The sequence below is a fragment of the Acinonyx jubatus genome, chromosome D4, assembly GCF_027475565.1.
Source record: "Acinonyx jubatus isolate Ajub_Pintada_27869175 chromosome D4, VMU_Ajub_asm_v1.0, whole genome shotgun sequence".
In the NCBI taxonomy this organism is placed as follows: domain Eukaryota; kingdom Metazoa; phylum Chordata; class Mammalia; order Carnivora; family Felidae; genus Acinonyx; species Acinonyx jubatus.
In genome coordinates, this window is record NC_069391.1 from 66,801,918 (window position 1) to 66,820,064 (window position 18,147).

Genomic DNA, 18,147 nt, shown 5'->3' on the forward strand with positions numbered 1-18,147 from the left:
CCACCCAGGCACTCCTCTTTTTGTTGTCTCTTGACGTAGGCTTATATTACTGTATACTTTCCTCTTAGGACTGCTTTTGCAGTGTCCCAAAGATTTTGAACTGTTGTGTTTTCATTGTCATTTGTGTCCATGCATTTTTAAAACTTCTTCTTTGATTAAGTTTTGACCCACTGTTTGTTTAGTATCATGCTTAGTCTCTGTGTGTTTGTATTATTTTTCTGTTTTTTCTTGTGATTTATTTGTAGTTTCATATTGTTGTGATTGGAAAAGGAGCATGGTATGATTTCAATCTTCTTAAAAAATTTTAAAAGAATTTTTTAATTTTTGAGAGAGAGCACAAAATGGGGAGAGGGGCAGAGGGAGAGAGGGAGAATCTTCAGCAGGCTCCAAGCTCAGCGCAGAGCCTGACACAGGGCTTGATTCCACGACTCTGGGATCATGACCTGAGCTGAAATCAAGAGTTGGTCACTCAAGTGACTGAGACACTCAGGCGCCCCTCAAAAAAAATTTTTTTTTTCAGGAATAGAACTTAATGATTCATCATTTACGTGTAACACCAAGTGCTCATCCCGACAAGTGCCCTCCTTAATGCCCCTTGCCCATTTAGCCCATTCTCCCATCCAACACCTCGCCAGCAACCCTCAGTTTATTCTTGGTAGTTAAGAGTCTCTTATGGTTTGTCTCCCTCTCTGTTTTTATATTATTTTTGCTTCCCTTCCCTTGATTTTTTTTAAACAATTGATAATCAGTTTATTAAAAAGGTTGATTTAAGCATTTATAATAGTGACTTCAGCCTTGACTCCTGGTTCAATGGAAGTACTCCAAAGATGGAAGTAATTCAAAAAAATTTGTTAATGTTTATTTATTTTTGAGAGAGAGAGAGAGAGAGAGAGAGAGAGAGAAAGAACGAGCAGGGGAGGAGCAGAGACAGAGGGAGAGAGAGAACCCCAAGCAGGCTCCAGGCTCTGAAATGTCAGCACAGAGCTCAATGCAGGGCTCAAACCCATGAACCACAAGATCATGACCTGAGCTGAAGTTGGATGCTTAACTGACTGAGCCACCCAGGCGCCCCCAGATGGAAGTAATTTGCTTAACAATCTCAGAAGGACTGTGCAAATCGATGAGTTGCTTGTGGATTCTCATCTGAAAACAATCCCAAGTCTTAGACCCTTCACCACAAGGAGTCTTTCCTATAGTGATGCTCAGTCTTGGTAGGCATCTGAACTGGTTCTTTCACTTTGAGATTCTTTTCTTTTGCACCTGGTATGAGCAAGTCAGCACATACCTTCTCCAAAGATTTACACTGCAGCTGGTTAGAGGAATTCTACTTTGGTGAATTGCCACCTCTGGATTCATGGATATCTTCCTGCTGACTTTAAAAGCCATAGCTGGGGGCACCTGGGTGCCTCAGTGAGTTAAGCATCCAACTCTTGATTTCAGTTCAGGTCATGATCTCACAGTTCATGGGATTGAGCCCCACACTGGGCTCTGCACTGACAGCCAGCCTGGAGTCTGCTTGGGATTCTCTTTCTCCCTCTCTCTCTCTGAAAATAAAGAAACTTAAAAAAACAAAAAAAACCAAAAACCAAAACCAAAGGCTAGGCTGCAGTGTGGCTTTCTGATTGACTTGTTCCTTGGTGAGGCAAACAGCAGGGAGTCAGGAGCAGAGGTGCCCAGAGCTCCACTGTAGCTATGACCGCCTTTCCTCAAAGACCCAGTCTTCTCTAATTATTGAGGCTCATTTTATGCCCTCATATGTGATCTATTCAATTCAGATCCTTTTTAAATTTAATCTGTTCAGGAAGTTTACCAGAAATGCTTATATAGAAATGCTTCTCGATTGCAATCTGGCTTCTCCTTCATGTCTAGAAAATCCTTTAACTCTCAGCAAACTCAGAACTCAGCGGGCCTTCTTCAGCCTCAAGGTAAATCCATGGCTGTACAGGAGGGGTTAAACCTGTTGCACCCCACATTAAGAACCCTTGCTCTAGCACGTTATTACTTAAAAAAATTTTTTAAAAATGTTTATTCATTTTTGAGAGACAGAGGGAGACAGAGCATGAGTGGGGAAGGGGCAGAGAGAGAAGGAGACACAGAACCTGAAGCAGGCTCCAGGCTTTGAGCTGTCAGCACAGAGCCCGACGCGGGGCTCGAACTGACAAACTGCGAGATCATGACCTGAGCCGAAGTCGGACACTCAACCGACTGAGCCACCCAGGCACCCCCCTACCACGTTATTTTTAATGGCTTCCTAGTGATCTATTGCATGGGTGTAAAATATTGTGTTTAATTGGGTGCCTTCTGTTGAGCATGTAAGACAGCTTGGACACCACTCTGGGATGAACATCCTTCTGGCTAAATCTCTGCACATTTTCCTTGTTATTTCCTTAGGATAAATTCCTATGATGAGGCTAAAGGCTATGCCAAATTTTAAGACTTTAAATTTGGCAAGAATATTTAAGTTCCATTTCACAAATAAAGAAAATGAGGGTGCAGCGGTTTACGGATATGGATATTTATTTATTTGTATGGAAGCATAGTTGACATGAAATGTTATTTTCATTCCAGGTGTACAATCTGGTGATGTGGTCATTCTAGAATTGCACAGGGATCAACATGTTACTGTGTAGTCACCATCTGCCCCCATACAAAGTTATTATAATATTATTGACTATGTTACCTGTGCTACACTTTTCATCCCTGTGATTTATTTATTTTGTAACGGGAAGTTTGTACCTTTTTTTTTTAAGTTTATTTATTTGATTGTGTGTGTGTGTGTGTGTGTGTGAGAGAGAGAGAGAGAGAGAGAGAGAGAGAGAGAGAGAGAGAGAACAGTGGGGGCAGGGTTGAGAGAGAGGGAGAGAAAGAGAGAATCCCAAGCAGGCTCCATGCTCAGTACAGAGCCCAACTCAGTGCCCGAATCACGGACCGTGAGATCATGACTTGAGCTGAAATCAAGAGTCTGACACTTAACTGACTCTGAGCCACTCAGGTGCCCCCTGGCAGTTTGTACCTCCTAATATCCTTCATCTATTTTGCTCATCCCACCCACCTACCTCCCCTCTGGCAATCACCAGTTTATTCTCTGTATTTAAGAATCTCTTTGTTATTGTTGTTGTTTGTTCATTTGCTTTGTTTTGTCAAATTTCACATATGAGGGAAATCATGCCTTTCTCTTGTCTAGCTTACTTCACTTAGTGTAATACCCACTATGTCCATCTATGTTGTTGCAAGTAGCAAGATTTCACTTATTTTTTTAATGACTGAGTAACATTCCATTGTCTATCTGTCACATCTTTATACCACATCTTCTTTGTCTATCCATCTATGGATATATCAAACCTTTTAGTTTCACAGAGGGCAGGCAGCTGTTAGGTTTTTGTTGAGTGTTATCATTTGCTTATCTCTTTCAAAGATTTCAGGATTGGTCTGGCACATAAGGTGCTTGATAAACTGATGATTGTTGAATGAGGTAGAATAGCTATAACAATCCTAGAACTCCAGAGGACTGGATATGTCCATGGCTGTTCTAAACCATATGACTATATAGTTTTGTTACAATGTTTGTTGCATTTTGTATGTTACTCTACTAAAAGTATGGAGGCAGGAAAATCAGCAGAAGAGGAGGAGAAAGAGATAGCTGGGCTCCACTGCTCATCTTTCTTTCTCTGCCTAGTCCAGACTTAAAAAAAACCCAAACAAACAAAAAACAAAAAAACCCTAAACATTTACTGAATACCTAAAGGCGCTGACTAGACTGATTTGAGGAATCAGAGTTAAGTGAATATTATTATGGGATCAGACTGATCTACATCACACGATTATTTGTATTCAGTTTTATATATCATAACAGTGTTGGGGAAACTGTTTAAAATAGTGGAAAAGAGTGACAGACAGGGAATGGCTTGGCCCTTTCCCTAGTTGTGTGGTTTAATCCACTAGATCTGTGTCCTGGCCATCAAACCACACTAATGATGCTTTGCTAAAGTGGGATTCAAATTCTATATACACACACACTTACATTTATTTCTATATCTTTATATATTGAAGGTTGATTCATTTAGGAAGATGCTCTTTGAATAAAGTTTTATGTGTGTTATATATAATGTCTGTAAAATGTTAAATATTCTTAGGTAATTGTAATTAGGTGTTGTTAGATATGCTTTTCAGTCTGGGTGGTTTGGGGTGGTTCTTGTTTTAAAATTCCTTAAAATACTGTAATCTACCTTTCAGTGCTCACAGCCAGGAAATTATGGCATTTCTGAAATGGCAATCTCTCGTTAAAGACTCTGCCAGGTGCAAGCTGCAAGAAGCAGGTGTCGTGCACCTTGGATTACCTTTTGAACTGCCTTCACAACTGTTTAATTTTGTTGAAACATGATGATAAGAAAACAAAGCAAAAATTTCACAGGTCTCAATTTATTTCTCTACCTGGTTGTAATAATTTTGCATTCTGTAGCAGCTAGCATAAACAGCAGCAAAGATGATCCATGCTCTTGGAAAAAAAGTAAATGTCAAGTATTTATTAAGAATCTATTACAGTGGCTTTACGGGCAGTCAAAACAGAAGGGGGTGAATCAGTATTCAATCTTTCTGACACATCACTTTGGCTCTGATTAAAAAAACACTGTCTTTGCCTTTAGTGGCCAATTTAACATTACCATTTTCGTGACTACACGTAGCCACATTACGAAAAAGCAAAAAATAAATCAGCTTGCTATTTTTTTCACTGCAGCTCTAGGCATCTAATTTATTGAGGTTTGGCCACAAGGTGCAATCTCCTTGTGTTCTGGAGCCCAGCTGTCTCTTTATAGACTCTCCTCGAGGTCAGGAAAGGGCTGAGCTTTCCAGTGGTGCCCAGGGACTAGAGCGACCCCCCCGCGCCACACTGGGGCGTTAACCGCTCGTCCACAACAGCTAATAGCCTTCTAAGAGCAGAGTGATTGATGGTAGTGGGGTGGGCGCCGGCTTAGCTCCGGAGAAAGGCGGGCCGCTCTAACTGGGAGCGTACAGGAAGGTGAATTGCAGAGAGTGGGGAGCCGCCCGCCTACCGGTTCGGTTCGGTTGGGTTGGACGCTCGCTGCAGGGTCTGGGCCTGCAGCGCGCGTGCAACCCTCCTTCCCAAACCCCTGCCGCGCCTACTCCGCAGCACAGCACCTAACGCCGGCACGCGGGCCCCGGGCCCCGCCCTCCCTCCTGCGCACGCTCGCTCCTTACCCACGCGCGCTCCCTGAGTCCCAACCCCGTTCCGGCCCGCGCGTGCCCCACCCTCCTCCCCAGCGCGTGCCCCACCCTCCTCCCTAGCGCGTGCCCCACGCGGCCCGCGCGCACGCGCATTCCGTCCTCCCCGCCGCCCGGCGCGCGCGAGCCTTCGGGCCCAGGGCGTGCGGTGGGCGGGGCGCCGCGCTGACGTTGCCCGGGATGCGGGCAGGTTCCGCCGCCGCCACCGCCGCCGCCACCGCCGCCTCCGCCTCGCCTGCCACCGGGGTTTGTATGAAAACACCGGGCGGCGGGCGGCGAGAATTCCGCCGTGCTCCCAGAGAGCAGCCGCCGGCGCTGCGGATGCCGAGCTGGTGCCGCGGCTCTGCCCAGTCCCGCCAGCGCCCCATCCTGAGCCGGTGAGCGCCCAGCCGCTGTCCGCACGTCCGGGCCGGCCGCCCCTCGGCCGCTGCTTGCCCGCCCCTCGGCCGCTGCTTGCCCGCCCGTCCGCCTTCCCTCCGCAGTCCCCCGGCCACCGAGTCCCGGGGGCGGGAGAAGCCGGGAGGAGCGACCCCGCACCCGCCGCGGTCTGCGTCCTGGGATCCCTCCGCCCCTCACCTGACAGGTTGTGTAACGTGTGTCTTTCGGGGCGAGTGGACCGGAGCTGGAGGAAAACCCCTGATGGTTTGGGGCTTTGGCTGGCTTCTGGAAAGCGCCCCACGCCGCCCCCACCCGCGACACTCGGTGACCCCCGCCTCAATCCCCGGCGGAGGGTCCCCGACGCGGTTTTCGGGCACAGGCGGTCCCCGTGCCCTGCCCTTTTTCTGGGGCCGGGGTGCAGCACGGAGCCGAGCTGGGGGGCGGCGGGCCGGGGACGGGCACGCGCCCCGCCTCCCCCACCCACCCCGGCACACACCTTGCTTCGCGGTGGGCTTGGTGTGTGGTGTGACTTTGGCGGTGGCCAGGTTTGCTTCGTGTCAGGGTGGTTGGCCTGAAGTGTGTTCTCCGTTTACAACTTGTCGCCTTTTGGGTTTGATTTGAGCCTGAATGAGATTGCTCTAGATGACAGTGCAGAGTTTCCTTACAGCCTGCCTTCCTGAGTGAGTTGCGGGTTCTTCGTTGCAAGTACTCGAGGACTCCTGCAACCCCGTCTACATGGTTTCCCCTTGTGCCGGTTAAGCCTCTTACTAGGACCAGTGCAATTTTGAATCGGCTGGTTTCCTGGGCATTTACCCATTATAGAATGGAGTTTTTATACATCTTAGCGTAATCGATATGAATGTTGATCATTTAAAGGCCACTTCTTGTTTTGATACAGATTGCTCAATCAAGGGCTTAAAGGTCCAGCACTGCTGATGACCTAATACATTGTAACACTGAGGGTTTTTTTTTTTTTTTTGGCAGTATTAATTCCTTGTGTTTTGTTTTTCTTCAGGTGTTGAAAATTGTAGCAGCGTTTAATTGTAATGCACGACAATTTGTAGTTAGAAAGGACTGAACAGCTTTCTTTATCACTCATTTTCACTTACTTTGATGCCTGTGTTGTAATCTTTATGTAAATCCAGCTAGTAACCTGATCTCTTATTATAAACTGTCTTTTTTCCTGAGAAAACTAGAAAGTTACTTTTGTAATTTTACAGTGAAATGTTTTCAGTTCAGCATGCTAAAAAAATAGTAGTTTATTTAAGGCACTTTAAATGGTAGTATTTTAAAACATGTGCCAAAATACTAATAAAAACCAGACAAAACCCTGGAAGATCTGTAAGCATTTCCTATAATGGCTGTGATTAGTCCTGTAATTGCTGTGAGATAGGGATGTCTTATTTACGCCTTATTTTCTTATTGTAATATGACTTGTTTAATTCCCATTCCACCTCGCTTGAGTTAAATTCCGCAATGAAGTTATAGGTTCATTTTTAATGACCTCAAAAATCTGCCTTGAATTAATTGCTTCCACACTTACTGAGAACTGCAGTCTCATTCTGAACTTTGTAATGAAGGGGGTAGACTTAGAGTTCCTCTTGTTACTAGCCAACACTGAAAAAACATTTAAGTGTTTTAATGTAGCCTAAGCTTTTGTAGAAGCAATTTTTATAAATCTTTTCCCGTTGACTTGAATTGAGGCATTATTACTTTTTGGAGCAGTCTAGCAAGACTCCTTTTATAATAATGGTTATCTCTGACAGAGGGAAAAGAGACCCAAATGTGAAATTACCCAATTTGTATTAGATTCTACATTTTGGAATTTTTAGTAAATCTCCACAGTATTCACCTTCCAAAATGTATTCTTGCTTAAAGTCCCCCAGTACCTGAAGTTGAACAGTGTATCCGTAGTAGTGGATGAAATTGTCAGAGGGCTCTTCAAATTGGGAGACTCCCTTAGGCAGTTGGTCTTGGTGACAACAACAGAAGTTTAGAGTGGGCACCAAATTTTAAATTTTGTATATTACTGTAGGTTATAGGGTCTGTGTACTATAATGCAGTGGCTGAGGAGTTGGGCTTCAGGGCTGGCTTTGAATCCTGGCTTTGCCTGAGGCAAGTTATTTATCCTCCTTGTGCTTCAGTTTTCTCTGTTCCAAAATAATGGTACTGGGGTAATAATGGTTATATCCTTAAGATCTTGAATATTAAATGAGTTAATACACATAGAGTGCTTAACCCACAGTGCCTGGCACATAGTAATTGCTCAGTAAATATTACTGCTACTGCTTTTTCTCACTCTTCCAAGGGGTTTAGTAAGGTCAAGAAGGACTTTAGGCTGATGGAGTATGATTACTGTAGAATCATTCCACTGTGACCCATTGACTCCTTTGGGGCTAAATGACAGCTTAGTCTCACTGTCCTGCCTTGGAAGCATGTAATTTAGTTTTAAATAGAACAGCTAGACCCTGAAAGCTGGGTGTGCTGAGATGCTGCTGGAGAGGTGCTGAAGTATCCATGTTTGTCCCTTCTGACAGAACCTTGGATTGTCTCCCTTATGGTGGTGGTGACTGCTATTTTAATCACCTGTTTTTGACTTGTGTTTCTTTGACTGTCATGTGCTTCTATCAAAAATACTATGTATCAAATTGTTACTAGGTATACAGGAGTTTATCTGATCAAGATAGTGCACATTCTGTTGTTTTTTTCTTCATTGGTGTTACAGAGTGAGGTTAGTTATGATGGGATATTGTACCTTTTCAGCTTTCATGTAATTTTGCTAGGAAAGTTTTTTCTAATTAATGACTTTATGTACTTCTTGTTTTTCTTGGTTTGCAGGGATCTGATGTTAATACTCTGTTGTTTAAATCAGTTTTCAAACTTTTGATTTTAGTACCCTTTTACATTCTTAAAAATTATTGCACACCCCAAAGAGCTTTTGTGGATTATGTCTGTATTTATTATATTATAAATTAAAGAGAAATGTACAACTTTTGTTAACTCACTTAAATATGATAATATCTTAATATAAGCATATTTTTAATGAAAAATGACTATTTTTCAAAACAAGGCAATAAGAAGAGTGGTATTGTTTTACATAAAAAAATGTTTATTTATTTTGAGGCAAGGGGAGGGGCAGAGAGGGAGGGAGACGGAATCCCAAGCAGGCTCCACACTCAGCACAGAGCCTGACATGGGGCTCGGTCTCACAATCTTGAGATCATGACCTGAGCCAAAATCAACAGTCGGACACCTAACCAACTGAGCCATCCAGGTGCCCCTTGTTTTACATTTTTGTAAATCTCTAATGTCTGGTTTAATAGAAACAGGTGGATTCTCATCTCCTTCTGCATTCAGTCTGTTGCAATATGTTTTTTGGTTTGAAGTATATAGAAAGAGAAACCCAGCCTTACATAGTTAATGGCTGGAAAAGGGAGGGGTATTTTAATAGCCTTTTCAGATAATAATGGATTTTCTTGCTTGGTGCTACATCAGAACTCAACATGTGTTGGTTTTCTAGTTACTTGTATTATGGAATCTGAAATCATATCAATGGACCTTTTATAATGTTATATTAAAATCCACTGGTCTAAACTTTGGATGGATCTTACATAACCATGCCTGAATTTATAACATCATGCCATGGTCGTTTCTAAGTATTGGTTCAGTCAGTTATGCAGATCTCCAAAATGTTGGCACATTTCATTATATATTATTAGAAAATCACATTTGTTAATATCACCATTCATCCCATCAGAAACAGATTATTGGGAAGCTATCCAGGTCATGACATGATGGTGGATGTGAGTTTTCCAGAAATCTGATTTTTGCTTGAAGGCTCAAATTTTATCGTTGGCAAGAATTATGACTGCCAGTTGTTTCCTAGAAGTGACAGGCAGATTTTGTTCATCTGTGAGAGAACTTCTGCCAGAATACCCAAGTCTGAATAACCATGGTCATTCTTTCAAGTAAAAATGGTGTTTCACAAAAAAAAAAAAAAAAAGAGGCTAGTGAAAGCTCTCAGTTCAGTCACACAAGTGCTTTACCTTGGGACACCCATCAACTATTGCAATTCAGTATGTGGTCAGAAATGCTTTGTGCATACTTAACCATTTTGTCACACAGAATATTAAAAAGATCTGTACTGAAGGGCTGAGATTTAATAAAATTAATTTTTACTATTTGAAGGACTTTTTTTAGAGTTTTTTTTTTTTTAAGTTTATTTTGAGAGAGAGAGCGAGCTTGTGTAAGTAAGCTGGCGGGGGCGGGGGGGGGGGGAGAGAGAGAGAGAGAGGGAATTTCAAGCAGACTCTGCATTGTCAGCACAAAGCCCGACACGGGGCTCAATCTCATGAACCATGAGATCGTGACCTGAGTGGAAGTCAGCCACCCAGGCTCCCCTGAAGGACATTCTTAAGTGAAGAAGGCTTTTTTTTTTTTTTTTTTTTTTAATAGCTACTGATACTTGATGGTGAAAAATATAATGACCAATAGTGCAGTTTGGTGCCAGTACCAGAAGTTGTTCCAAGATGCTAGAAATGTTATACATCATTGCTTTTGTACCATAGTATAAATGTTAATACAGTTAAAAAGGCTAATAATACTTTATGTTATTATGAAAGTAGTTTTGACCTTGTGGACCCCTTAAAAAGGTGTCAGGATCCCAGGTGTCTATGGACCACATTTTGAGGACTTCTGGTACACATCAGCAGTTCCTACCAAACTTTGATTAGGAAGGGAAGTGGCAGTGACTATTACTAGTCTGTTTTTGCTTCAGTCTTTAGGGCCCAGTGAAGGCCGCCTTTAAAAGGATTTATTTATTATTATTATTTTTTTATTTATTTTTTTTAAAGCACAGTAAAGGCAATTCACTTCTAGAAAGTTGAGGCTCTTAGGGGTTTTAGTCAGATGCTGATATGGGGGAGCTATAGTATTAGTAATTTGAAATTATGCTATCTAAAAGCAAAAAGATTGGGGAGTATATTTCCACATAAATGTTCAACAAATCTAAGTTGGGGGGTTTAAATATTAGATAAATAGTGAAGGCACAAAATGTGAAAAGCTCAACTGATATCAAGCTCTTAAGCTAAAATAAACATCTTAGCTTCCCTTCTTAATCTCTTGAGTTCATTTCTCACTTAATTCGTGCTGAGGGTCAACCATCCCTAAGCAGAGGTACCCAGCATTTGCTCTCTTTGCTTCACGTCATACCTTCCTAGGAAAATGACTTAAGATTATGAAGGTTATAAGGGTATATAGGTAACATAGGGAATAAAAGTAATAAGGAATAAGGCTTATGAAAGATCTATGATAGAATAACGGTAATAAAAATGTAAACACTGTCTACATATAATAAATGTTGAATGAATTGAAAGAATATTGTTTTGGGGTTCCTGTGTGGCTCAGTCAGTTAAGCATCTGACTTCAGCTCAGGTCATGATCTTGTGGTTAGTGAGTTTGAGCCCCGCATCCGGCTCTGTGTTGACAATGTGGAGCTTGGAGCCTGCTTCAGATTTTGTGTCTCCCTCTCTCTCTCTGCCCTCCCCCCCCCCTTTCTCAAAAATAAATGTTAAACTTTTTTTCTTTTTAATTAAAAATAAAAAAAAGAATACTATTTTTGACAGGAATTCTCCAGACTTTTTAACTCATTGTAGGCACAATTTCTAGTTGTATGTAGGTAGAAGTGATGTTGAATAAGGCAAGACAGCAAACCTCCTTGATGAGCTTTTCTCCTAATTGCAAAGTAAGAGGATTTGACTCCCAGGTGATCTTTGAAGTTTCTTACAACTCTAGAGTTCTAGGTTTTTTGTTTTTATTTTCTTTGCCTATTGATAACATCTTTATCATTTCTTAACTCCATCTCATCAATTCGAATTTGTGATTTCATTTGAAGCTTATTTTTCACAATTCTTATATTTGTATTTTTAGTTCGTATTTTGATTTAAAAATTATTTTAAACTTATATGTATATATAAAATATAAAAATTGCCATTTTAATCATTTTACAATGGTATTAAGTACATTCACGTTATTGTGCAGCTGTCACACCATCCATCTTCAGATCTTTTTTGGTCTTGCAAAACTGAAAGTTTGTACCCATTGAACAATAAATTCTCATTTCCTCCTTCCTGTAATCACTAGCAACCACAAATTCAACTTTCTCTCTCTATGAATTTGACTGGTGTGAGTACCTTTTATGAGTAGAATCATGCAGTATTTACCCTTTTGTGACTGGCTGTTTCATTTAGCATTGTCTTCAGGATTCATCCGTTTAGGATGTATTAGGATTTCTTCTTTTAGGGCTGAATAATATTCCATTGTGTGTATATTCCATATTTGTTTATTCATCTGTCAGTGGACTTTTGGGTTGCTTTTACCTTTTGACTATCGTGAATAATGCTGCTATGTACATGGGTGTAGAAATACTTCTTCGAGACCCTGCTTTCAGTTCTTTTGGGTCCATATTTAGAAATGGAATTGCTGGGCCATATGGTAATTCTATTTTTGAGTAACAACTGTACTGTTTCCATAACAGCTGCACCATTTTATTTCTATACCAACAGTGTACAAGGATTCTAGTTTCTCCACATCCTTGTCAACACTTGTTTTCTGGTTGATTGGTCTCTTGTTGGGGGTGGGGTTGGCCGTTGGAGTCATTCTAATGGGTGTGAGGTCCTATCTCATTGTGGTTTAGATTTGCATTTATGCTGCTGAATTTGGTTTGCTGCTATTTTGTTGAGGATTTGTATGACAGTGTTCATAAAGGTTATTGATCTCTGGTTTTCTTGTAATGTCTTTGTTTGGCTTTGGTATCAGGGCAGTGCTGGCCTCATAGAAAGAGGGAGTGTCCCCTTCTCTTCAGTTTTTTGAAAGAATTTGAGAAGGATTGATATTCTTTAAATGGTACAATTCACAAGTGAAGCCATCAAATCTGGGTCTTTTCTTTGTTGGGAAATTTTTGATTACTCATCCAATCTCCTTAATAGTTATGGATTTATTCAGATTTTCTGTTTCTTTGTGATTTCATTTCAGTAAGTTTTGTGTTTCAGGAAATTTGTCAATTTCATCTAGTTTATCCAATTTGTTGGTGCACAGTTCATAGTATTCACTTAAAATCCTTCATATTTCTGTAGAATCAGTAGTCGTGTCTCCACTTGCTTTCCTGCTTTTAATAATTTGAGCCTTCTCTGTTTTTTTGTAAACTTACTAAAGCTTTGCCAATTTTGTTAATCTTTTTAAAGAACCAGTTTTTTTTACTTGTTGATTTCTCTATTTTTCTATTCTCTATTTTCTTTATCTCTGCTCTAATCCTTAGTATTTCCTTCCTTCTGCTAGCTTTGTGTTCTCCTTTTTCTAGTTCCTTAATTTGTTAGGTTGTTGATAGGAGGTCATTCTCTCTCTCTCTCTCTCTCTTTTTTTTTTTAAATGTTTATTTTTGAGAGAGAGAGTGCGAGCGAGTGTGCTGTGTGCACACGAGCAGGGGAGGGGCAGAAAGAGAAGGAGACACAGAATCAGAAGCAGGCTCCAGGCTCTGAACTATGAGCACAGAGCCTGATGTGGAGCTTGAACCCATGAACCATGAGTGAGATCATGACTTGAGTCCAAGTCAGATGCTTAACCAATTGAGCCACCCAGGCACCCCTGAGATCTTTCTTTTTTAATGTAAGTGTTTATAGCTGTAAACTTTCCCTCCTAGCCCTGCTTTCTCTGCATCCCATAAATTTTGGTATGTTTTATTTTCATTTATCTCATTTCCCTTGTGATTTTTTTTCTTTGACCCATTGGTTGTTAAACAGTATGTTTTGTTTCCACAAACTTGTGCATTTTCCAATTTTCCTTATTTATTTCTAACTTCATCCTGTTGTGTTTGGAGAGGTTACTTTGTATAATATCTGTCTTTTAAAATCTATTGAGACCCAATTTGTGGCCTAAAAGGTGGTTTATCCTGGAGAATGCTCCAAGTGCCCTTGAGAGGAATATACATTCTATTGTTAGGTAGTGTTTTCTATTTGTTATCTCTCCTTGGTTTACAATGTTATTCAAATCCTCTGTTTTTTTATTTATCTTATGTCTGGTTGTTCTTTCCAAGACTGACCATGGGATATTGAAGCCTCCAACAATTATTGTAGAACTGTTTGTTTTCCCCTTTAATTCTGTCAATTTTTGCTTAGTGTGTTTTGATGCTCTGTTATTAGGTACAGGAATGTTTATAATTGTTATATCTTCTTGCTGTCTTAAACCTTTTATTAATATATAGTGTCCTTCTTTGTCTCTTGTAATCTTTTTTGATTTAAAGTCCCTTTTTTTTCTGATGTTAGTATAGCCACCCTGCATTGTTTTTGGTCACTATTTGCATGGAATATTTTTCTGTCTTTTTATTTTCAAACTATTTGTGCCTTTATATCTAAATGAGTTTCTTGTAGATAGTATATTGTTGGATTATGTTTTTTAAATCCATTCTGCCAATCTCTGCCTTTTGATTGGAGGTTTTAACCCATTTAGATTTAAAGTAATTACTGATAAGGAGGAACTTTGTCATTTTTATATTTTTAAAAATTATTTATTATTATTTGTTTTGTTTTTATGACTATCTTTGGTTTGCCTAAATTTTTAATTTTTTATTTATTTTAGTTTTTCTTTTTTATTTCTATATGCCTTATGGCTTTTTGAGTCTCTTATATCCTGTATATTTTGATTTTTATTGGGACTGACTTTGGCAAGTAAAGTGATACTTTACTTAAACAACAAACAGACAAAGCTGAAACCATTTTCATGGGCTTGTCATAGGTTAGAGGCAAGGACAATACGTGTTTCAAGGTAAGAATTTTAATGTCAAATATCACCTATATAGGTTTATGAATTTTGACATTTGTTTAAATCTAAAAATGGTTGGAATCTGAGTTGAGGGAAGAGTAATATTAAATAAATTATTTAGTTGGATTGAAATGTGGTGCAATTCTGCTCCCAATGGTAACACATTATTTGTAGTATAATTAAAACCTCATATAGCAAAACAAATTAGACCTTGTGTAAGTGCTGGAACATCTTTGTGGAGTAGCATGTGAACTATCTAAACTTAGGTTTTTAATGAGGATGCATGATGAAGAAAGGTAAAAGGTATAACTTTTATAGGTTTCCTCTTATCCCCACAGTTTTTTGGTAAAATTAATGACAATAATATAGGTAAAAAAAAAATTTGCCTGTTTGCAGATTGGGCTGCAACATTCATAAACTACTGTTGACCTTTGAAACAACATGAGTTTGAACTGTGTGGGTCCACCTATCTGCATGTTGTTTTTTATAAATACAGTACAGTACTGTAAATGTATTTTCTTTTCCTTATGATTTTATTAATATTTTTTTCCTCTAGCTTACTTTATTGTAAGAATATGGTGTATAATACATATACATACACATGCAAAATATATGTTAATTGGCTGTTTACATTATTGGTAAGGCTTCTGGTCAATTGACCAGCCAGGCTTCTGGCTATTGATAACTAAATCTGGGGGGAGTCAAAAGTTATATGTGCATTTTTCAGTGCATGGGGATCTGTGTTTGTTCCAACATCTCTAATCATTGAATACCATATGAATAAGGAAACTAGATGAAAATGTATACTCTAATAGTAGTAAATTAGAGTAGGTCAATATATATGGAGATGTGGGTTAGTATATGCAGACTGTGTCCAATATATATATTTCTCTCAATTTAAATGGAAATGATTTTTATATGCTTTTTGCTGAGAATGTTACTTCTCTTTCCTTAGACAACAGATATTGTTTACCTTCTTCCTTTAAAATTTCTCACTGTTCCTTCAAGGATGCTGCCAAGGGTATGGTCATATTCTTTGGGATGTTTCTTATTCAGTAATCAGAATTTACAGTTTTCCATCACATTGACATAGCTGGTGTGGGGGAATAGTAGCTGCCTTATGTTCTTGAAAAGTGATTTCTTCTTTTCAGATAATGAAACAATTAGAGAAAGCTGACAAAAGATGATGCGTTTTCAGTGTACTTGTTTCCCGGTTCCTCGCAGTAGAACCAACTACCCAGATCTTCTTTAACTGCAGTCTTTCCTTAGTTGTCCACATCCACTACAATAAGGACAATGTCTACTATTTAACAGCAAAGGTAATCATTGTTGACTAGAGCAGTGCTTCCCCAAAGTTTTTAAACAGTGGAAATTTTGCCTAATTATATCTTGTAGGGAGGCCCATTTGTGGATATTTGAGAGTAAAATAGTGAAGTTGTTCTGGTTGAATAGGAATAGAACCAGGTTGTTTAAACAATGCAAGTGAAAAGGAATCATATTTCCTCAGACTGTTTTTAAAAGATTTCATGTGAATAGTGTATGTTTCTTTGCATTTTTTAGCAGTTTGATTTGAAATACATTAAAAACCATGTATGTTTGCGAAGTATATATATTTAGAAAATATAACCTTAACTTTGGGGCGTGTGCCAGAATTTCTTTTATGGCTTGTTTGCGGAATGGAAATTAGGACAGGCTTACATGTATGAAGTGTGTTTATGCACACTTACTGACTTGGCTGATAGGTTTGATTTTAAGCTTAAGCCAGTGGAACCTGAGGCCTTCAGTTTTGGTTTCTTGGGCTCTGGAACTAGCTCTAGTTGAGAGCAAAAGATCAGGAGAATCTAAAACACAAACAAATCAGAAAATCCAATACTTTTCTTGAGCTAGAGTATGTAAAATTGCTTGTTTTTTTCTTATGTGTGGGCTGGGTTGAGTGAGTTGATTTTGCTTATGTGGTTTTTCCTCCAAGGCCATATGCCCACATTTAATTCAAGTTCAAGCCACCTTTAAATATATATAAAAGTCAACGTATACAGACACTCCCCCCCCCCCCCCCGCCATTTTGGGAAATGTATACTGCGGATTTTTTTCTTATGTGCAGCATAGCAGGATTGTGTTTTTTTTCTCCCTAAAGACCCAGATGGGTCAGTAGTTTTGCTTTTGTGTAAAAGGGATATTATATTCTATTGTGGGAATCAGGCACTGAACTACAGAGAGTGTTAAGCCCTTAACCCTAATTTAAGGATGGATTGAATTAGAAAGTTCCTGCAGTGACTTTTTTTTTTAACAGCTTTATTGAGATATAACTCACATACCATACAATTTTCCCTTTAAAATACGCAATTCAGTGCCCTTTAGTATATTCACAGAGTTGTGTAGCCATCACCACAGTGAATTTTCAAACATTTTTATTGCCCCAAAAAGAAGTCCCACATCCTTTTAGTGTGTCTCCTCCCCCAGCCCCACCCCATTCTCTTCTAGTCCTAGATAAGCATTAATCTACTCTCTGTACAGATTTACCTATTCTGGATATTTCATATAAATGGAATCATACAATGATGTCGTCTTTCATGACTGGCTTCCTTTTATTTAATATATTTTCAAGGTTCATTTATGTAGCATATATCAGTCCTTTGTTTCTTTTTATCATTGAATAATATTCTATATAGCTATACCACATTTCATTTATCCATTCATTGGTTGGTGGACATTTGGGTTATTTCCACTTTTTGGTTATGAATAATGCTGTTAGGAACATTTGTGTACAAATTTTTGTGTGGGTATAAATTCTCGTTTCTTTGAGTATATACTTAGAAATGGAATAGTTGGGTCACATGGTTTCTTTTTGTTTAACGTTTTGAGGAACTGTTAGATTGTTTTCAAAGCAGCTGTACCGTTTTAAATTCCTATCAACAATGTATAAGGATTCCAGTTTTTCACATCCTTGCTAATGCTTGTTGTTGTCTGTATTTTTTAAAAACTATTATAGCCATGCTAGTGGGTGAGAAGTGGTATCTCATTGTAGACTAACTTTTTAAACAGTAGTTAAGCATAACAAGAATGATAGTACTCTAAGATGGAGTTAATTTTACAGTTAAAGTATTTAATAGGCTGATCTAGGAATACAATTATCAGAATTAATACTTAAAACTCTATGATTAATTAGTATCACTTGCTAATTAAAAAATGAGGTCATAGATTTTTCTAATCTCTGATTGTACGATTTTTCCTCACAAAAGTCTTTTTGAAAAAGAAAATTGAAGTTTGAATTTCAGAGAACAAAATTCACTCTAGACACCTTAGGCAGAGAAGGTTTATTTATGTTAGAGTACTAAGTAGTTTGCTGGGATATATCAGTCTGGGTCCAATCAGGAAATAGAAACCACACAGTAATTTAACAGGGAAAGATTAATATAAAAAATTATTGACTATAACAGGGATTGGAGAATTGATTGAGGGATTTGTCAGCAAGAAGTAAAGATAACTCTAAAGAAGAGTGGGATAGCTGGTTACTGCCCCCAAGGCTGAGATAGAGTGGGCCCCTCTTCCCCACTGAAGACTTGTTGAAAAAGGTAAGGTCAAGGCAAGTAGGTGTGGTGTGACACTAGTGGAATTTGCTGCATGTTCACCTTGTAGGGTGCCAGGGAAAGCTGTTCATGGGGAGATGTCTCACCGGAGGCCCTCTGCTACAGAGCAGCTTAGATCCCTGTTGGA

General features: G+C 39.4%; 1 protein-coding gene across 7 annotated transcripts in view; it reads left to right on the top strand.

The window, feature by feature from the left end:
* The first annotated feature begins 5,390 nt into the window (after positions 1–5,390).
* Positions 5,391–18,147, top strand: part of AGTPBP1 (ATP/GTP binding carboxypeptidase 1) — a 160,041-nt gene continuing 147,284 nt past the window's right edge. For 4 of the 7 annotated variants that reach the window (XM_053205196.1, XM_053205195.1, XM_027048187.2 and 1 more), the window contains exon 1: positions 5,391–5,618. In XM_053205196.1, coding sequence (XP_053061171.1) covers positions 5,422–5,618 — 197 coding nt within the window. In that variant the 5' untranslated portion in view covers positions 5,391–5,421. Of the gene's footprint in view, positions 5,619–5,682; positions 5,825–14,313; positions 15,753–18,147 lie in introns of those variants that run through there. The other 3 variants (XM_027048184.2, XM_027048185.2, XM_053205194.1) reach the window with 3 other exon arrangements.